Below are 21,593 nucleotides of genomic sequence, written 5' to 3'. Positions count from 1 at the left end.
TCCCTCCCTCATCTATCTATATCTATCTATCTATCTATCTATCTATCTATCTATCTATCTATCTATCTATCTATCTATCTATCTATCCTCTATGATTAAATAAAGGGGTTAATTATATTGACTGGCATTCTCTGGTGGGGTATTAGTGTCTTTTTCTTTTTCTGGCTGACTTCCTCTTTTTGTGGCTTTCCAAGAGTCATTTTTATTCCATTAGTGGTTCTTTGGCCTTCTCATTCGTCATGATTTCAAAAGTCTTTCCCTGACCTCTTCTGAAACTAATGAAAAGCCATCAGCAGTCAGTGCTGTCTAGAATTCATGTTGGCCTGCCAGACATTGTACTTCAGTCTCCTCTTCTTCCAGAAGCCTTTCCTTTATGTTTATGGTTTTCCCTCTTTTCTTGCCAGCACAGCAAAGCCCCCCTTTTCTTATGGGGTATTATACTATGTCTTTTGTTCCTGGAGTTTCTATCAGCTAAGAATGATTTGTTTGGCAACACACCCCCTCTTTCACACACACACATGGGGGGGGGGGAGAGGGAAGGAGAGAGAGAATAACAGAAAATTATGAAAATTGCAGATTGTCACATTATAAGTTCAAACATTTTTCATTATGGTTTCTTGTTTAGCTTTCTTTTGGATTATGGATAGATTTACTCTGTCAGGGTACCCAGTTGTGAGTATGGGCTGCTAACCATTTTTGAAGGACATTAGTGGCTCCAATGGGGTTCAAACTAGACACCAATGCTTGAGTTGATATACTTTCAATGTGAAGCAGGAAATATGGGAAGAGGTTGCATTTTCGGTGGATAGTCCTGCTTCCATTGAAAGCAGTATTTTTTTTAAAGTCATGTCAGCTCAAACATTGCTGTCTAGTTTGAGTCCCACATTTTGATAGTGGAAAGGGGCAGTAATGTCCCCTCACTATTTAGACTGAGGTAGAGAAGTAATGATGTGTATCATCAGCATACTGATCATAGTAAACCCTCTGTTGTTGACTCCAACCATCTAGATATTAAATAGGAATTAATAGAAAGTGAAATCTTAGGGATGGCTAGACCTTGGTGGTCTTCTAACCCAACCTGCTAACCAGAGCAGAAATTATTAGACTGGCCCATTAAATTAAATTTCATCAGAATTGCTTCTGAGAAGAAGGAGAGAGTTTGACTGACACTCATGAATGGCCTGTTTTACACTATGCAATCATCACTCCAGTGGTCTACTGCTTTCCTTACAGATAGACTTTGACTTATGATCACAATTGGGATTGAAACTTCCATCATTAAGTGTTGCAGTTGTTAAGTGTTAAGTGAGTCACACCTGATTTTGCTTCAGTGATTAACCAGATCATGCAGTTGTTAAGTGAATATAGCTTTCCCCTTTGACTTTGCTTAGAAATCTCTGAGGAAGATTGCAGTGGCAATCCCATGACCCCAAAATGTTGCAACTGTTGTAAATACATGCCAGTTCCAAGTACCTGAATGTTAATCATTGACAAGGGAAAGCTGCAATGGTTGTAAGTACAAGGCCTGGTCATAAGTCATTGCTTTCAGCACTGCTGTAACTTCAAAAACTTGATAAACAAACCTGGTAAGTCAAGCACTACTTATATAGAGAGCCGTGGTGGGGCAGTGGTTAGAATGGAGTACTGCAGGCGACTTCTGCTGCTGACTGCTGGCTACAAACAATTTAGCAATTCCATTCTCATTGCTGAAGATTGACTAAGCCTTCCATCCTTCCAAGTCAGGAAAATGAGGATCCAGATCAGGGGTGGGATTCAAACTTTTTAACAACCAGTTCTGTGGGCATGGCTTAGTTGGTGGGCATGGCTTGGTGGTCATGTGACTGGTGGACATGGCTTTATGATCATGTTATTGGCTGGGTGTGGCCAACTCAACATCACTCACATTGAGGCACACATCTCCTTGCCCGGCCTTTCATGACTGAGGGGATGCTGCAACAGTTGTAAGTGTGAAAAATGGTCATAAGTAACTTTTTTCAGTGCCATTGTAACTTTGAATAGTCACTCCACACAAGCAAAGTACCAGCAAAGGAGGGGGAAAAAAACTCCAGGGAAGTTCCTGAGACAGGAAGTCTAGTCCTGCCAAGAATATAATAAGGGTTAACAGAGAGGTAGTTTCTGTAAGCAACACTAGAATGTTTCCTTCTTTCCTTCTCTGAACTGTTTAGAACGTTAACAACCGGTTCTAGTGAATAGGTGCGCACCAGAGGTGGTATTCAGCAGGTTCTAACCAGTTCTGGAGAACCGGTAGTGGAACTTTTGAGTAGTTCAGAAAACCGGCAAATAGCTCCTCTGACTGGAGATTTTACAGTATCCTTCCCCTGCCACACCCACCAAGCCACATCCACAGAACTGGTAGTAAAAAAAAATTGAATCCCAACACTGGTGCGAACTGGTAGAATCCCACCCCTGATCCACATTGTTGGGGGCAATATGCTGACTCTGTAAACAGCTTAGAGAGGGCTGTAAAGCACTATGAAATGGTATAATAATCTAATTGTTGTTGCTATATAGATTTCAGTAATAGTTGTTTAGTTCATCACTGATAAATAATATCAGATAAAGCCATGTATGCCTGCATACATAAAAGAATAAATACACATTTAATCTTGTTGTAAATACCATCTCCTTATTACTATTATTCATTAGTTCTCCATATCCAAGGGACCTTTACATTTGAGGTCTTCAAAAGGTAACTGCATTAATGACAGATATATTTCAAATTTCTTAGCAGGATTCTGGACTAGTTTTTTTAGATTTTAAGTAGGAAAGTTTTTTTTATTGTTTTGTTTTATTTATTACTTATTTAAAAAGAAACACTTTACTGCATTAAAAATACTTTCATACTCATAATGATTCTGAAAAAACAATGTAGCTATTGAGAATATAGAAAGGTTGCTAATTACTATCAATAGAATGGTTTTCTGTTTAAAAACTCTGTTGGTGCAAGTCGACCTGGGAAAGAAACTATTTTACAGTTGCCATCACACTTTATTTTTACTACAGTAATCTTACCTTCTATATTTTTTTGTCCTTTATCCATTTGCTAAAATATTTTGCTTGTGTGACCAAAATCTTAAGTTTTGTCATTTTATTTCTCCATCAATGAAAGAGATGATAACCCCTGCTGACCTCAATTACAGAAAAGATTTGTAAAGTCTTATTCATGTCTGCTGAAATAGATTGTCTTTAATAACAATGCACCTACTTATAAAATTTGCTCTCTCTGTCTCTTTCTTTTTATTTTCTTAAAGCTACACACTGACCAAGATAAAGGAGATGGAAATTTAAAATACATATTAACAGGAGATGGAGCAGGCAGCGTATTCGTTATAGATGAAAACACAGGAGATATTCATGCAGCAAAAAGGCTGGACAGAGAAGAAAGGTCTCTGTATGTGTTACGTGCCAAGGCTATAGATCGAAATACTGGAAGACAGGTGGAACCAGAATCAGAATTTATCATTAAAATCCATGATATTAATGACAATGAGCCCAAATTTACCAAGAATATTTATACAGCCAATGTTTCTGAAAAGTCTGCAGTTGGTAAGTATAATTTATCATCATGTAAATGTAGAAGAATGTTGAAAGGCAATTGAGAACTAAGTCACTTTTTTTCAGTAGTCAATTGTATTCTAGAGGCTGTTTGGAGAATTTAAAACAGTAATAAATCCTTTCAAATTTATTAGTTGAACTGCTCCAGGTTATCAGCAGTATCTATTTTTTTCCACCCTATTGATTACCATATTGTTTTCATTCATAATTAACAGTCAAATGGAACTATATCAGGCATTGTATGGTCTTAGGAGTAAGCCTCTGAAAGCACTGTTTAATAGAACCATGTTTGTTCATATTCAGTCATGATTATATATGTTTCACATTCAGATTTTGGAAGCCAGAGTGCAACATTTTCATTTTTTCTTAAAGCTTTCAAACAACTGAACCTAAAAGCCATGTTGGCACAGTGATTAGAATGAAGTACTGCAGGCTAACTCATTGCTCACTCCAGGAGTTTGATCCTAAGTGGCTCAAGGTTGACTCAGCCTTCCATCCTTCCCAGATTGGTAAAATGAGGACCCAGATTGTTGGGGGCAAAAAGCTGACCCTGTAAACCACTTAGAGAGGGGCTGTACAGCACCATGAAGCAGTATATAAAGTACATAAATCTAAGTGCTATTGCTAGGTTTATCCTTTTGAAAAAGCATGTGTTGTAAATCAATGCATTCATTTATGATGGTAAATACACTATGTAAATCCAACATCATTGAGTTGTGGCACATGCTGAGAATGATGTGCTTGCATAATTTACAAAAATCCCCTTCTATTTCTAAAGTTTGTTTTAATCCTAGTGTATTGTTTTATCCATATTGCTATTAATCAGCCATAGTTAGCCACCACTTTTTATTTAAAAGGCTTTGAAAATTAAATTTAAACAGGCAATCCAGATTATAGTTAATGATGGTTAATTCCAAGCAAATGCAACAGAATATATGATTGAAAGAAAATCATAAAGGGAAAAATAAAGAATTTGGATAAGTTAAAAAACAAAGAGCAGCTTGTGCATTGTTCTCTTACATTGTTCTCTTAGTGTTAGTAATGATGCTGGAATTGCTAAGTGATTCAGTTGTAAAATGCAATATCACGTAGCAGTTTGTCATTGTCTTTGATATTTAAAAAAAAAACTGCCTCCACAATCTATATGGGTAGGTTATAGAACCAAAAAAGTAAATTTAAGGAAAGCCTGTAGGAATGTATCATCTAAATGCACATTATATACTAAGTCACAAACCCAGTTAATGAAGGACAGTTATTGTGACAATGTAAGGTTCTATATCAACGATTCTTAAATTGCTTGATCCTCATTACTCCTTTGCCTGGTCTCAAATAATGTAATTAACTGCCCCCCTGCCCCCCCAAAAAAATCTCTTATATAACTGTCTCCACAGCCCCAAATTGCATCCTCAGCTCAGAAACAAGCAATTACAAATTGTTCTATTACCTTCAATATATGTTCAAATTACAGTTTTAGAATCACTGTTCTATATCAAAATGAACCATGTTATGCATTGATGTGATGACCTGGTACAGACAACAATACCTGGTTTCTCAAACTCATTGAACCACAAACTCCTCAACCACACAATCCTAATCTAGCTATGTTGAAACCAATATGAAGAATTGTTAACAGTTTTAATAATCCTCATATTATACATCTTCATAATAATTTAAAAGAATAAATATTGTTTTCATAACATAATCTCTGAAGTCCTTCACTGTCAAAGCTACTTAGAGTTCTTGGATCTTCTTGGATGCTCAGAGGTATACTTGCCATAATGATATAGAGCCATAATGTATCTGTATCTGAAAAAAAAAGAATGGACATTCTGTTTGCTTTTAAAACAGAAAAAAATATGCACTGCCAGAATCTTAAACAAATAGCTTGGGTTTCTCTGTTTGCCAGGAAGGGGAATACATCCTTAGGGTATTTCCTAAGGATGAACAACTGGATATGTTTTAGTAACCAAAAAATAAATAAATTGTAGATTTGACAGACCCAAGCTCTAGTTTATATCTGAAAAGGACTGTGATTAAAGGTCCTACCAATGCAAGCGGGACAGAGCTCCTACTTCTTGGAAGCAAAGGTGGAAACAAAGCGAGGAAAGATTATTTGCACAAATATTTTTCACAGTTGGTATTTTTGACAGGAAGAAGGTGTTGGTTGCCTTGATTTTCATGTTCATAAAGTAGCATTGCCATTAAGAAGTATTGAAAGTTCTGGGTATCTTGACAAGAGACTATAGCAGAGGTTCAACCGGTTCACACCGGTTCCGGAGAACCTATAGTGGCGATTAGGCATGGGTCACAGAAACGGTAGTAACTTCTGGCTGGCCACACCCCCGAACCAGTTCCCCGGTCGCTGGTCACTCAGTTGTCCCACCCACCTGATGCTCCCTCGCTCGCACAGCTTGCCCACCCACCACTCGCCCTGCCCACTGCTTGCCCAGCCCAGTCTCTCCTCCCTTTCTATGTGGCATGCTGGGTCCTCGTGGCTTGCCTAACCTGACTTCAATGCACCTGAACTGAGCAGCCCTGATCTGCCTGCCCTGATCACAGGTAAGGCTGCAAATCGCACTAGGCCCTCGCCCACTGTTCAAGGCCTTTCCATACCTTCCCCCCACTGCCTGGGACCTTTCCGGGTAGGAGGAGGCCAAAGTGGGGCACCAGTTTCAGGTCAGTCCAGAGGGTAGAATGCAGTGGTGGTGGCAGTGCGGCTATGGGAAGAAGCCCCAGGAGTTTTCGGTCTCCCTGTTGGCACACATCCGCCACCCTTTCAGCCGCAGCAGAGCAGGGAAAGCGAAGGGAAAGCCATTTGCTTTCTCCCTCCCTTTTGGGGCCCTCCCGCCACCCTCCCAGCCCCAGCAGAGCAGGAAAAGCAAATGGGAAAGTGAAGGGAAAGCCATTCGGTATCCCCCTCCCTTTCGGGGTGCATCCACCACCCTCCCAGCCTCAGCAGAGCAGGGAAAGTGAAGGAAAAGTGAAGGGAAGGCCGTTCGCTTTCCCCCTTCCTTTTGGGGCTCGTCCGCTGCCCTCCCAGCCCCAGCAGAGCAGGGAATGCGAAGGGAAAGTGAAGGGAAAGCCATTTGATTTCCCCCTCCCTTTCAGGGCATGCCCACCGCCCTTCCAGCTCCAGCACAGCAGGGAAAGCAAAGGAAAAGTGAAGGGAAAGCCATTCACTTTCCCCCTCCCTTTCGGGGCATGCCCACTTGCTGCCGCCGCTGCCCGCTGTCACTGCTGCCCATGTGCTTTGAAAGGGAGGGCAGATGGATGTTTCAGGGCTGCTGCTTTCTTCATTGTCCTGCCGTTCGCTGCTCATAAGTTCTTCCCTGAAAATGTGAGTTTGTGTGAGATAGAGACAAGGAAGGGAAGGAAGGAAGGGAGGGAGGAAGGGAGGAAGGGCAAGAAGGAAAGAGCAAAAAAGGAAGAAAAAGCAAGAAAGAAAGAGGAAGGGAGAGAAAGAACTAAAGAGGAAAAGAGAAAGAGAAAGAAAGAAAAATAGGAAGAAAGAAAGAAAAAAGAGGAAGGGAGGAAGGGCAAGAAGGAAAGAGCAAGAAAGAAAGAAAGAAAGAAAGAAAGAAAGAAAGAAAGAAAGAAAGAAAGAAAGAAAGAAAGAAAGAAAGAAAGAAAGAAAGAAAGAAAGAAAGAAAGAAAGAAAGAAAGAGAAAGGGCGAGAAAGAGAGAAAGAAAGAAAGAGGAAAGGGGAGAAAGAGAGAGAAAGAAAAAAAGAAGAAGGAAGGGGGAGAGAGAATACTCTGTGCTATTATTTTTAATTGTTCCATTATTTATCATATATTAATATTTTGCACTGTCCCTACACCTAAAGTGATTTTACTGCCTTTCTTTTGCCCAGGTATTTTTCAGGGTTTGCATGTCAATAGTCCAGAGCATAAATACAGGTGCGTTTAACAGAGTTGAAAGGGACCTTGGAGGTATTCTATTCCAACCCCCTGCTCAGGCAGGAAAACTCTGAGGATGCCAAAATCTGAATAGAAGTCCTGAGGAAGGTGTCAGAATAACAGAATAACACTTAGAAGGGACCTTTGGGGGGAACTCAATACCATTTCAGAGAAATGGCTGCCCAGTCTTTCATTAAAAACTTCCAGTGTTGGAGCACCCAGAACTTCTGGTGGCAAGCAATTCCACTGGTTAATTGTTCTCACTGTCAGGAAGTTTCTCCTTACTTTTAGGTTGCTTCTCTCTGTGTTCAGTTTCCATCCTTCTGGTGCTTTGGTAAATACATTGCCCTCCCCTCTTTCTGGCAGCCCCCTAAAAGCCTGTTGCCTATCACCCTCTTGGGCAAAGCATGTGAGCCATTTCCTCCTTTCAGTGGTCCATGAAAGTATATCTATAGTATGCAGATAATAAAGTCAAAAAAGGTGAACAACATTTTTACAGAACTATAGATAAGTTGAGGCTGGGTGTGAAAAAGAATGGCTGGGAGGGGAGGGTCAGACAAGGCATCCCTTGACATGAGTGACATTGCGTTGGCCACACCACCCAATCACATGATCACCCAGTCACACGACCACCCCATCACATGGCCACCAAGCCACACCCACCCAGTCCCATGACCCTAAGCCACACCCACCAAATAAGTCACGCCCATAGAACCGGTAGAAAAATTTTTGAATCCCACCACTGGAGTATAGCATGGTACAACATGTGATATGTATGCAGAAGGTCCCAGGTTCAGTCCTTGGCAACTCCAAGTATAGCTGGAAAAACCTATTCTTGACAGTTGTTGTTAATAGGCTATATAAACCAGAATTTGCTTTTGATGTATGGAAGCCCTCTATGTTCCCTTGTCTTGTAAGCTTCTAGGAACATCTGGAATTATTGTGTTGTATTGATAGGCAAACATCAAGATAGGGACAGGTTAAAGTCTTGCTCTTTTGGATGAGAGTTAACTGGAAAAGAGATGCAATATAGGTTATAACTAGTCCCCTCTGTCCCTGAGTATTTTAAAAATAGCTGAGAAGCCCCTGGCAATAGCTGGAAAATTTGATAGATCAGAGTACATAGCATTTACATGTCAGCAACATCAATAATGGAGATGAGCAATTTCTGATATTGAATGCCTTTTTTCCATGGACATGATATGGCAGCTATACCTATTGTATAGCTAAATCATTCTAATAGCAACCAGCATGAAATCAGATAGGCAGGCAAACAGTAGTTTGACATTCTAAATTACTGTTTATTGAAATGCCTGTGTTCATGTTACACAAAATACAGTTTCAGCAGTTCAGCCATGAAAGGAAGTATGGTAGTTTAGGCAACCAATATTGAACCACATGATAAATCTGTTTTCTCAAGGACAAACTACAAGCTAAAAGATTTTCTAGGTATCATTTGTAAAAAGCAGAAATGTTGAAATCGCACCTAGACTTGAAATGCAGTAATAAGTTTCATGGGCTTCAAATGTAGCAAGTATTTGCTTCAGTAGATAAATATCACAATAAGGAAGTTCATCACAAGCAGTTTATCAGAAACCTTATCTCATTAATCAAATTCACATTAAAATTATAGTGTCCAGAAATTGATCAAGGGGAAATGTATTATTCAAATGTGTTCATTCACCATGAATGCTTTTGAACTGAATAATCATTTTCTATATTGTAGGAAAGCAAATTCATACCCACCAGGAAAATATGGTCAATCCCTATTTTGGTTGATATACCCGAAATATACCTACAATTTTTAATGTTTGAGAATATGAAATCAGTATTATTGGTAGTGTGGATGGATGTAACATTTCAAGCAGTCCTGAATATCTCTATATCAGCACTGAAATATGGAGTGATTACCTATTTTGTTGGATCAGATTCAATTTTCATCAAATCTAGTAAAATATTTATTTCTTGGCCAATACAAGTCAACAGAGGAATTGCTGATAAGCCAGATAAGTGATGCACTTTTTAAAAATCTAACATAGTTTTATTAAAGATATGTCAGGCCAGTATTATTCGTTGATAAATTTATTAGGCAGGAAAGTACAGGTCTATTATAGTTGTATGGATGATTATTTACTTATTTTTATTTCTTAATTTTCTTTAAAACTATCTAAACTGTATCACTGTCCATCAACTATTTTAGTACCATAAATTTAAAAATAAAGTATATGCAATAGTGTGAAATATCTTCTATTAATTCTGAATCCACAGCCAATATTTTGATGCCATATCCTCAACTTCTAATTGTATCTGATTGGTGAAAAATCTGTATTGTTTTGTTCATTATTTCATAAACCTGATTATGTTACATTCATTTAATATATTGCAGCTGTTTATTTTTTCTGTATGAAGTTTCCTTCCCTCTGGATCATTCTAGTTAACCTTTTAAAACTCTTTTAGTCTATACTGATTTCCCAGTTTTGTAATTCATGACTAATATAACTTTTCCATTTCAGTAATATTCTAGTCAGGGAAATATTTTATACCAGCATTTATAGTAAAAACAGCTACCTTCTTTCAGGCATAAAATTATTTTTAACAGTTTTGTAGTTATTCAACAACTTACTCCTCAAAATATATGTATTTATACAACCACATCAAGTTTTTCTGCCCCTCAGATTATTTTTGTAATTCCAATTCAAATAATATGCATCTTAAGTATTATATGATTTTGCATATCTCATGTGTTTTTAAAAAATCCACATACAGGCAATTAGATCTCTCTCTCTCTCCCTCTCTCCCTCCCTCTCTCTCTCTCTCTCTCTCTCCCTTCTTCCCTCCCTCTCTCCCTCCCTTGTAAAGTTGAATCCAGTCTTTTGTCTGGAGCTCTGAAATTCAGAAAACAGTAGTGGTGCATAGAGCTGCAAAAGAAAGGAAGGAAGGAAGGAAGGAAGGAAGGAAGGAAGGAAGGAAGGAAGGAAGGAAAGGAAGGAAGAAAGAAAGAAAGAAAGAAAGAAAGAAAGAAAGAAAGAAAGAAAGAAAGAAAGAAAGAAAGAAAGAAAGAAAGAAAGAAAGAGCAAAATACTATAGAAGGAAGGTTTAGGAGTATTGGATATTATTCAATGGATGATAAGCTTGTTCTTAAATCAATTAATCATTGGTTGCCCTATGCTTGTACAGAATCTTGTGCAAGAAAGTCTTAGTTTTACTCTTCAGCCCATCTCAAAATTTACTAGTTGCTTAACTTTAACACTTATATGATGATGGCTTGTGCGCTGCCTTGGCTCGTTGAGTAGATTATTTACTTTTTTAAAAAAAGTAAATGGAAAAGAACAGTGACTAAATCTCTTAAACTACTCCTTTCCTTCAGCTATAGGTAATGAACACATTCATTTTGTCCTTTTCACAAAATCTCTTTAAGATATCAGTCTGGATATTTCTTTTAGGAGAAGAAATTTGGGGGTTTGATTACCATGTGTGTGTGTGTGTACAACCACAATTTAGCCCAACTTACAACCACAATTTAGCCCAAAATTTCTGTTGCTAAGTAAGACAATTGTTAAGTAAGTTTTGCCCCATTTTATGACCTTTCTTGCCACAGTTGTTAAGTGAATCACTGCAATTGTTCTGTTAGTAACATGGTTAATAATTGAATCTGGCTTCCCCATTAATGTTTGCTTGTCAAAAGGTCACAAAAGAGGACCACATGCCCCTGAGACACTACAACTGTCATAAATATAAGTCAGTTGCCAAGTATCTGAATTTTGATCAGCTGACCACAGGGATCTTGCAATGATTCGAAATGTGAAAAATGGTCCTTCCAGTACCTTTTTGGTTTGCTAGTTTCAGTGCATCTTCTTCACTCTCCTTCAGAAATTCTTCCAATACCTTTTTCCTTCTTCTTCAACTGTCTGGTGTACTTTCAATGTTCCATGCCCACCTATTTTCCTTGGTAAGAAGTCTGTCAAGATTGCTGTGAAAATGAAGGTTATGTCTTACTGTAATTACTTTTTGGTCTTCCTATCCAGGAATTTTAGTTCTTCCTGAATCCAGTCCACTATTCCAGCTGTGTATCTAAAAACTATCCAATGACTAGAATTGTCCAGGTGTTCAATACCTTGATGGCAAGAGTCTAATACAGTGGCATAAAATAAAGTACTAAACTGTGGATGGATAGTTGGATGTTAGTTGACACTCTTTGATTCAGAATGATTGGATGAGACCTTTCACACAGTCCTTAAACTGATCCTTGAATGCATGGGCAATTTTTGTTGATAGTGTAGCATAATATAGCATGGTATTATATTTTCTAAGTTGTTGAAGAAATGTAATTCTTTTCAGAGGCAGATATTTCTTAAACCCCAGATAATGTTTAAATACAAGTGAAGATATTCTTCAAAATCTTTCCCTTTCCACTGATATTTTTTTAATATTTCTTATCTTCAATGTACAGCGTCAAAAGAACAAGCATTACCACAGCTTACTCATTCTTACTAGAAGTGACCTTTAAATTAACACCAAAATGGTATCTTTTTTAAATCAAATTATTTGACAGATTCATTTTCCTATTCACTTTTCCTATAATATTTCATCTTCTTCCCTCAACTGTGGCTCTTTAATCTCTAGGAATATATGTTTATATAGTCTTGAAAGTCCACACCTCAGCTCATTTCACTCATACCTAATGCTGACACTGCAGTGTTTTGCTTAGTTAGAATTGTCCTCCTTCAGATAAGTGATTAAAGTCAAGGTCCCTTCCATTCAGCTCAGGTATGGATGCACAGAGCAAATTAAGAAACTCAGTGGCATTGTGGGAAGAAAGAAACACAAATGTATTGGATGCCATGGCTGGAGAATTATTCTCTTTTTCAATATAAAAGCAGCTTTTTAGCCAGGAATGAAAAAGAATAGCACAGTTCCCCAACTAGTTAATGGACAAGTATTTTTTTTTAATGAACCGTTGTTTAATAAAAGCATTTTAATAAGAAATATTACAGTAACTGTGGGATTTTTTTTTTTATTTCAGCTGATCTGCCAAGATTGTTCATTATAATTCTCAAATATGGAAATGATGGACTAGTTCAGGGGTGGGATTCTACCGGTTCGCACCTATTCACTAGAACCAGTTGTTAACATTCTAAGCAGTTCGGAGAACCGGTTGTTAGAATAAATTACTGGCCTAATCCTGTAAGGAAGGCAGGATGGAAACATTCTGGTGTTGCTTACAGAAACTGCCTCTCCATTAACCCTTATTATATTCTTGGTAGGACTAGATTTCCTGTCTCAGGAATGTCTCTGGAGTTTTTTTCCCCTCCTTTGCTGGTACTTTATTTGTGTGGAGTGACCATTCAAAGTTAAAATGGCACTGAAAAAAGTGTCATGACCATTTTTCACACTTACGACTGTTGCAGCATCCCCACAGTCATGAGAGGCCAGGCGAGGAGATGCGTGCCTCAATGTGAGTGATATTGAGTTGGCCACACCCAGCCAATAACATGACCACCAAGCCATGCCCACCCAGTCACATGACCACCAAGCCACTCCCACCACCTAAGCCATGCCCACAGAACTAATTGTTAAAAATTTGAATCCCACCCCTGGACTAGTTGTATCACAGGAGTATATAGCTGAGAAAATGGGGAATATTTTCTGATACCATAGTATGAAGTACTAATAAACTAATAGAAAAAAAGCTTAATATAAATGAAAATCAGGTATTCAAAAATTAGGCATTCAAAACAGGAGAAGAGGGAGGAGGAGGGAAATAAGAGAAAGAAAGAAAGAAAGAAAGAAAGAAAGAAAGAAAGAAAGAAAGAAAGAAAGAAAGAAAGAAAGAAAGAAAGAAAGAAAGAAAGAAAGAAAGAAAGAAAGAAAGAGATAGGAAGGAAGGAAGGAAGGAAGGAAGGAAGGAAGGAAGGAAGGAAGGAAGGAAGGACTTCATTAATACTTACTGGAAATATCAACTTCTGCTTTGGTTCTACTTTTTCAACAAGGCAATAGTTTCCACCAGGCAATTATGAACAAAGGGTGAAGAAGCATAACTGAAGCTTCATGTCAGTCTCATTGTTGTCAGGACTTGTTCCTCTTTCATAACATCGTCTAGATACAAACTACAGACACCTTTATTTTATTTTATTTTTTATTTATTTATTTTTATTGTCAATTGCTTTCAATATAATAGGTGTAAGTATAAACTTAGTTATGAGTACATGAAATTGATACATATAAGAAAAATAAAAAGAAACAATAGGACAGGGATGGTAGGCACATTGGTGCGCTTATGCATGCCCCTTACAGACCTCTTAGGAAAGGGGTGACGTTAATAGTAGACAGTCTAAGGTTAAAGTTTTTGGGGTTTGGGGAAGAAACCATAGAGTCAGGTAGAGTATTCCAGACATTGACCACTCTGTTGCTGAAGTCGTATTTCCTGCAATCAAGTTTGGTGCGATTAACTTTGAGTTTGTATCTATTGTGTGCTCTTGTGTTGTTATGGTTGAAGCTGAAGTATTCATTGACAGGTAGGACATTGCAATGTATAATTTTATATACTATACTTAGATCGGACTGAAGGCGGCGTAGTTCAAGGTTTTCTAGGTGTAGAATTTCAAGTCTGGTTTCATAAGGTATTCTACAGTGAGTAGAGGAGTGGAGAACCCTTCTTGTGAAATATTTCTGGACTTTCTCAACTGTGCTAATATCAGATACGTAATGTGGGTTCCAGTCTGATGAGTTGTATTCAAGTATAGGTATAGCAAATGGTTTGTATGCTCTAGTTAGTAGTGTAATATCACCAGAGAAAAAGCTACGTAAGATTAGGTTAACAACTCTTAACGCCCTTTTGGCTATGTAGTTACAGTGGGCTCTAGCACTTAGGGCATTTGAGATGAGTACTCCAAGATCCTTGATAGAGTTTGGATCATCAACAAGGTCTTGACTATTCAGCTTGTCTTTTATTTTCTGAATTTTTTTGCCAATATGTAGGACAAAGCATTTATTTGTTGAGATTTGAAGTTGCCATTTGTTTGAGCATTCTGATACATAGTCAAGGTCTTTTTGAAGGGTAGCAGTATTGTCTGTGGTGTTGAATAGCTTGACATCATCAGTGAAGAGAACGCAGTTTTGCTTTATGATCACAGAGGTCATTTATGTAGAGTATGAAAAGAGTTGGTCCTAGAACACTGCCTTGGGGGACACCACTGTTGACAGGTACAGAAATTGATAGGACGCTCCCAATTTTGACCATTTGTTGTCTGTTTGACAGGAATGCTTCTATCCAGTTATGCAGGTGTCCAGAGATACCGTAAGATTTTAGTTTTAGGAGTAGTTTGTTGTGTACCACTGAATCAAAGGCTTTACAGAAGTGTATGTAGATTGTGTCTATTTCTTTGCCCTGATCAAGTTGTGTAGTCCATATGTTTTTGCAGTGTAAGAGTTGCAGATTACATGATAGTTTTTTTCCTAAAACTAAATTGTTTATTAGAGAGTAGGCTGCTTGTTTCTAAGTGGAGGATGATGGATTGGTTAATAATTGATTCCATGACTTTACAGGTGACGCAGCATAAAGAGATTGGTCTGTAATTTTCAACTAGGCTGGGGTCTCCCTTTTTGAAGATGGGGATGACTCCCTTTTTGAAGATAGGCTCTGTCCATAGAAGCAGACACTTGTAAATAATTTCTGGGCCCATTGTCCAAAATTATCTTTCAATTTCTTCAATATTAAAATATTTTGCTTCATTCTTTAATTGTAAGTTAAATCTAATTATTTTCTCCTTATTGTGATCTTTAGTTCCCTCTAGTGTCCAATTTCTTAAATCTTATGTGCTTTATTTTTTTAAAAAACATTCAAAACAAAAGCATTTCCCTACAGGAAGAATTCTTTTATAATTGAAATACTTTTTTAAGTTCTTAAATTTGTAATTCTTTCCTCTCTAAAAATTGAAGGAAATTCAATCAATGCTGTCAGACTTGTAAATCCAAAGGTTCCTAATTTATACACACATACACACACACACACACACACACACACACGCAATTTCTAGTAGGATTGAAAAAGGAATTATGCAAACTTAGTCTCCTTTCAAAGGTTCCAACCACATATTGATCCGTCATCTCCCAGAGCTCCTCCAGAACCACTTTCCTGTGATCTCCTCATGAGGAAAAGCTGTCTGAAACACTTGTGGGCAATCTCAAAGTCATCTTCTTGTGCAGAAAGGAATTATCAAAGAGCCAGTCTACTCATTGGCACTTCATTATGTTGAGATTGTTAGCATTATTTTTCAGAGCCATCTTTTGTCTGCTATTTCTTCCCCAGAAGTCCAAATTTATAAAATAAAACCAGATAGCATAACTAATATCCTAAAACACTGGAATAAAATTTTAAACAGTTTAATAAATTGAGAAGTTAAAACAAATGAATGAATTAAAATATTGAATACAATTTAACAGACACAAATGCAAATATCTTCATTTAAGGAAGCAGAAATAGAGTACAATGGTAGAATAGGGACACCTAGTTTAGTACTAGTCATTATGAAAAAAATATTTTGGAACAGTAATTGATTAGAAACTGAATGGAAGTTTCTATGTGATGCGTTTCAGTTTTAGGGTTGCCCCAGGAGTAGTTCAAATCATAGGAAGGAAGAGTTCCACTTTATTCTGTGTATTTCAGACTTGATTGCAAATGATGTGTCCAGTTCTGGACAAAAAAGATTTTTAAAATATCTCCAAAACTGGAAGTTCATAAAACGGTAACATAGAATAGAAACTAAAAGGGAAATATAGTCCAGAAAGTAAATTTTCTAAGAGCGTTTGAATAAACTGAGAATGGTTAACATTGAAAAGACAAAATTGAGTGAGTACTATTCAACACTTGTCCATATCTGAAGGATATTTCAGAGAAGTAGGTCAAGCCCTATTCTCTGTCAAATCATAGTGCAGGCCATGGTTTAATGGTTTTAGTTATAAAAGGCAGAATCTAATTGGATAATTCCCCAAAATAACTCTACTTCAACACTGAAATCAATTTCCAAGGCAGGAAGCGAACATACTTCCACTGATTAAGAGGTTGGTCAGATGACCTAAATGTCCTCTTTCACTCATATAGTCTAGACTAGAGTGTAAGTAACATGAAAATGAATACCTCTGTATAGGACAGTTTAAAGAAAACACATTTCCAATTTCATGTAGACCTTAAAGAAATTGGTACTGAAGTAAAAAATGATGCAATTTTTTTTTGAAACACTATAGAATGTGAGGCTGAGAGATTTGAATCTTCTATATTCATGGCTGGATTTAAAGAGAACTAAGAGTTCTCCAGAATATAATTTCAAAATAATTGTCACTGCTCACTTGCCATTCTATTATATTTAGTATATAATACTGAAAAGATAATATGGTATAAATGGAAATATATATTTCTTTCAAGCCATTCTCAACTCACTCTTGTTTTTGCCCCCAAATAAACCAAATGCTGGAGAAGAGAAAAATATTAGAACTGACTGTATTTCATTCAATTTATCATAAAAGCGAAATTCAGCATACATAATAATTTCTGTTTACTGTTAGTGAAATGGAACTACAGTTTCAATTGTTAAACTTGACTTTTGGATGATTCAGAATTAATCTGGCTTCTACTGAAATGGTCAGACCTGAAGGAGAATATTTTGTCCTCAATTCAGGGTGAGCCTAACATTAATTGTCATTTATTACAATCTATTTTTTTACCAATATGGTGTACATAATTGGCACTTATCCTTAGCTCAGAAGCTTCAAGTACATAGTTTATATTAGCCTGAGCAATGCTGATATGCATGCTTATCTATTCCTGTTAGGTTTAATGGTTTTAGTTTCATGGGGCGCATACAGTATACACTGATCACTATGTACATAAGAACTCAGTAATCAATTAAACAGAGATTACCAGCAACTGGTACAATTGTGTTGTAAGTTACTTAAGTTCAGGGACCTGGGAATAGTATACAGCACTGAACACTTGGGAACTGCACAAAAAGAGAACAAATCAGAGAAGGGGTTGAACTTGGTGATCTAGGCAGAAGAAAGGTATGGGGAGACAGAGACTTTTGCAACCCAACGTCATGCTGCTTTATTAGTATTTCACATGAAATTATTGCTCAGAACTGATGTACTCATTCAAGAGATCTTATGAAAAGTTATAGTTTCTTTTTCCATTACAACTTTAAAGTCAGCCATGCAATACTCATCACTTCTGCTGACTTTGGAATACGGAGAAGAGTTAAAAAAGAACATGAAGAAATCTTACTGCCCATTGAGCCATGACATTGCCTAGTATAATACTTTTCTTTCCTTACTCTATTCCACAAATGAATAAAGAGAAGAAAGGGAAAGGAGGGTTAGGAAGAGAAGGAGGGAAGAAGGAAGAAAGATAAATTATATCCATGTCGTCTGAGTTTTTAGTATATTTTGGGTTTGGTTATTCCACAAACAAATAAACCATTAATTTGAGCAGAAAGCTGCTGGGCCTTTAAGACTTTTGCATGTAGTGGTTAAGATATCAGGTGCCAGGACACTATGAGTTCTGGTCCCACCTTAGGCATGAAAGCTGGCTGGGTGACTTTAGGCCAGCCATTCTTTCTTAATCCAATTCAACTCACAGGATGGTGGTTGTTGTGGGAGAAATACAGTAGTAGGGAAAAGGAACACTTTGTGAGTTTGCCGCCTGGAGTTATTTATAAAAAAATAACAAAGGTGGGGTATTAATAAAATAAAGAATAAATAAATAATAGTTTCCTGTTAAGTGTTGCACCTGGGCACTTTTCTTAGATCCTGTGATCATGGCTGTGAAATTTTCTAAAGAAGCTTTATATTTGATTATAAGGGGAAACATAATAGTTTGCTTGAGCCCAGGGAAGTGAGGATGATGCAAGAGTTAAATTTATGTGGCTTATATAAACAGATAAAGTCAAGCTGGGAAGTTTATTTACAGGCATTGTGAATTGATTAAGAATAAGTAGACTTAGTAGAAATCTATTAAAAGCTCTTAGTTAAGAACAAATGAAGCAGGCATTCTTGCAAATGAGAGAATCACTCAACTCAAGCCTTACATAGCATCCAGGATCACAAATCATAAACTATAGGTTTTGCAATTTAAGTTGTGGGCGGCCAGATCAAAAGATAACTGACTTCAGTACTCATGGAAGTAGTTAGTGCTGTGATAGTAGTATCAAATTGATGCAAATGCCTCTTTACAAGAGCCCTAAGAAGAAAAATGCTTCCTTCACTTTGAATTAATGGATATGCCTGCAGCTCTTTCCTTTCCTTTCCTTTCCTTTCCTTTCCTTTCCTTTCCTTTCCTTTCCTTTCCTTATATGTACGTATGTATGTATGTATGTATGTACGTACGTACGTACGTGTGTGTATGTATGTGTATATATATATATATATATATATATATATATATATATATATATATATATATATATATATATGTTTTCTGAGGTTCTCCGGTATTTGTATGTGGATCTTTGGTTATTCGGGTTTTCTCCGCGTAAGATTCAAAGTATCTAGGCAACGTTCGCGAGGTCCCACTCGCCATCTTCAGGCTGGTGCTTTCGGCTTAGTGCCAGTGCAAGCAGTGTGTGACCGGAGCTGCCATCTCTATATATACAAGTGGTGGGGATGGTGTGCTGGGCTGGTTGGCTGTGCTGCAGCCTCTTGATTGGTTGATGGAGTTGATGTTGGTATAATGGGCTGTGTAATGGCCTTTTGTTGTAGAGATATCCTGGATCTTGTGCTGTCATCTCCTGGGTCGTTAGCCTCTTGTGTTTTAACGGCTTGGGTAATGGGTTGTGTGATGGGCTTGTGAGTTCTTTTGTTGTGGTATCCTGGGTCTTGCGTTGTAATCTCCTGGGTCGTTTGTGTTTTGATCTCTTTTCCATTAGCCTCCTGTGTAGTAACAGCTTGGGTAATGGGTTGTGTGATGACCTTGTGAGATTTATTGCTGTGGTATACTTGGTCTTGTGCTGTGATATCCTGGGTCATTTGCTGTGTTGTGACTTCTTGAGTTCTTGAGGTGTAATTTCTTGAGTTTTCTGATGTGATGTCCTGAGCGGGTGGCTGTGATGTAGCATTTTGGGTTTTTAATATGGCTTTGAGTTTGGGGTCTGGGTCTGTGTTCGTTTGGCTTCGAGTTCGTGGTCGTGCCACATCTTCATGGTGGGGGTCAGTTCTGCTCATGTATGGTTTAGAGGAGTTTGAAGTGGGTAGTGATGCAGCTGCAGTGCGGCTTCTGGTCTGTGGTCGTGTCTCATCTTCTGTGTGGGTGTGAGTCTGATTTTTACGTGGAAGTGTGGTGGTGGCATCTTGTGTGGCCCTCATGGGTGTGGGTCTGGTGTCATTTATCATGTTGGGTACTCGTCTGTTCATGAGGGCGGGTTTCCAAATGGCTGGTAAGCGGGAGGTGTCATCTCTTTTATTCATGCTGTGTGGGCGTTTTTCTATCTCTATGGCTTCTCTGATTATTCTGCTGCTGTGGTGTTCAGTTTTGGCGATAGTTCTGGTATTTTTAAGGTCAATCTCATGTCCTGTGGCTTTGAGGTGTTGGACCAGGGAAGAGGTTGGTTCTTCTTTTTTGATTGAGTTCTTATGTTCTTCAACGCGTGCACTTATTCTTCTGTTAGTTTGTCTCACCTGCCTCACCACATACATTGGACAAACTAACAGAAGAATAATGCATGAGGGCCACACAAGATGCTACCACCACACTTCCACGTAGAAAGCAGACTCACACCCACACAGAAGATGAGACATGACCACGGACCAGAAGCCGTACCGCAGCTGCATTACTACCCGCTTCAAACCCCTCCAAACCATACATGAAGCGAACTGATGCCCACCATGAAGATGTGGCACGACCACGAACGCGAAGCCAAACAGCAGGATCACAGCTCACCAGCTCAAATCCCCCAGCAATTAAGACTAACTTGAGCACAACCAAGCCCCCACCTGAAAAGAACACACCCCCAGCCAATCAGAACACAGCCAACCCCCCAACCAATCAGAACACAGCCAAACCCCCAACCAATGAGAACACACCCCCACCCAATCAGAACACAGCCAAGCCCCCACCCAATCAAGTCACACACCCACTAGCAGTTAAAAGGAAGAAGCAGCTGCAAGCTCACATTACTCCGAGAAGCACAAAGCCGAAGACACAAGCCTGAAGATGATGAATGAGACTTCATCGACACGTCGCCTAGATACTTCCAATTTTACACAGGAGAAAACCCAAATAACCAAAGATCCACATGCAAATACCCGTGGAAACATCAGAAAACAAATAGATAGATAGATAGATAGATAGATAGATAGATAGATAGATAGATAGATAGATAGATAGATAGATAGATAGATAGATAGATAGATAGATAGATAGATAGATAGATAGATAGATAGATAGATAGATAGATATACACACACGCATATATACATACATACATACATACATATATGGTATTCAGCTTTGTTCGGGTATTTTCCCACATCATTATAGTTGTGCTTTTAAAGTTGTAGCAATGTTTCGGCAGAATCTCATCTGCCATCATCAGGTTTCTGTATTGTGTCCGTCTGTGAGTCAGACTTTTACAGTGGTTTCAGATTTAAATTTGGGGCAGCCTATTGCTGTGCCAGAATGGTTTTTTCTTCATCCTGATTGGTTGGGAGTCTTGGTCTGTGTTTATTGGTCTTGGAGTTTGCTGTGTTCTGCTTGATTGGTGTTTCTAATATCTTCTGTCTGTTTTGTGGCTTTTTTTTGTCTTGATTGGCTGGCAACATTGTGTTCCTGTATTGGAGGCTTTTAGTGCAACTTGGCTCCAAGTAAATGGATGGCTATCATTTGTTAGGAAGCTAGGTTTCATCTGGGTGCCTGGTTGGGGTGTGTTTGAGCTGGAGGTATCGGGGGGATCTGTTTGTGCCCAGGTGTTTGCCTGGCTTGTGGTGTGGAGATTTTTTTGTTTGTGAGTGCAGGCTTCCAAATAATTGACAGTCTGGTGGAATCATCTCTCTTGCAGTCTCCTATTAAGAGGACAAAATATATTAATGAGGGAATAGATGCAAATTATGTATTACATGCATGCTTGTGCAGGA

At 38.2% G+C, this 21,593-nt stretch overlaps 1 protein-coding gene across 2 annotated transcripts in view; it reads left to right on the top strand.

Moving 5' to 3' along the window:
• CDH9 (cadherin 9) overlaps positions 1-21,593 on the top strand; it is a 165,200-nt gene that overhangs the window by 76,584 nt on the left and 67,023 nt on the right. For both annotated transcript variants that reach the window (XM_087961178.1, XM_026675384.2), the window contains exon 3: positions 3,273-3,567. In XM_087961178.1, coding sequence (XP_087817304.1) covers positions 3,273-3,567 — 295 coding nt within the window. The remainder of the gene's footprint in view (positions 1-3,272; positions 3,568-21,593) is intronic.

The sequence above is a fragment of the Notechis scutatus genome, chromosome 3, assembly GCF_049901735.1.
Source record: "Notechis scutatus isolate UNSWTSFEM ecotype Mainland chromosome 3, rNotScu1.2, whole genome shotgun sequence".
Classification (NCBI taxonomy): domain Eukaryota; kingdom Metazoa; phylum Chordata; class Lepidosauria; order Squamata; family Elapidae; genus Notechis; species Notechis scutatus.
This window is presented reverse-complemented; position numbering and strand designations above follow the sequence as displayed.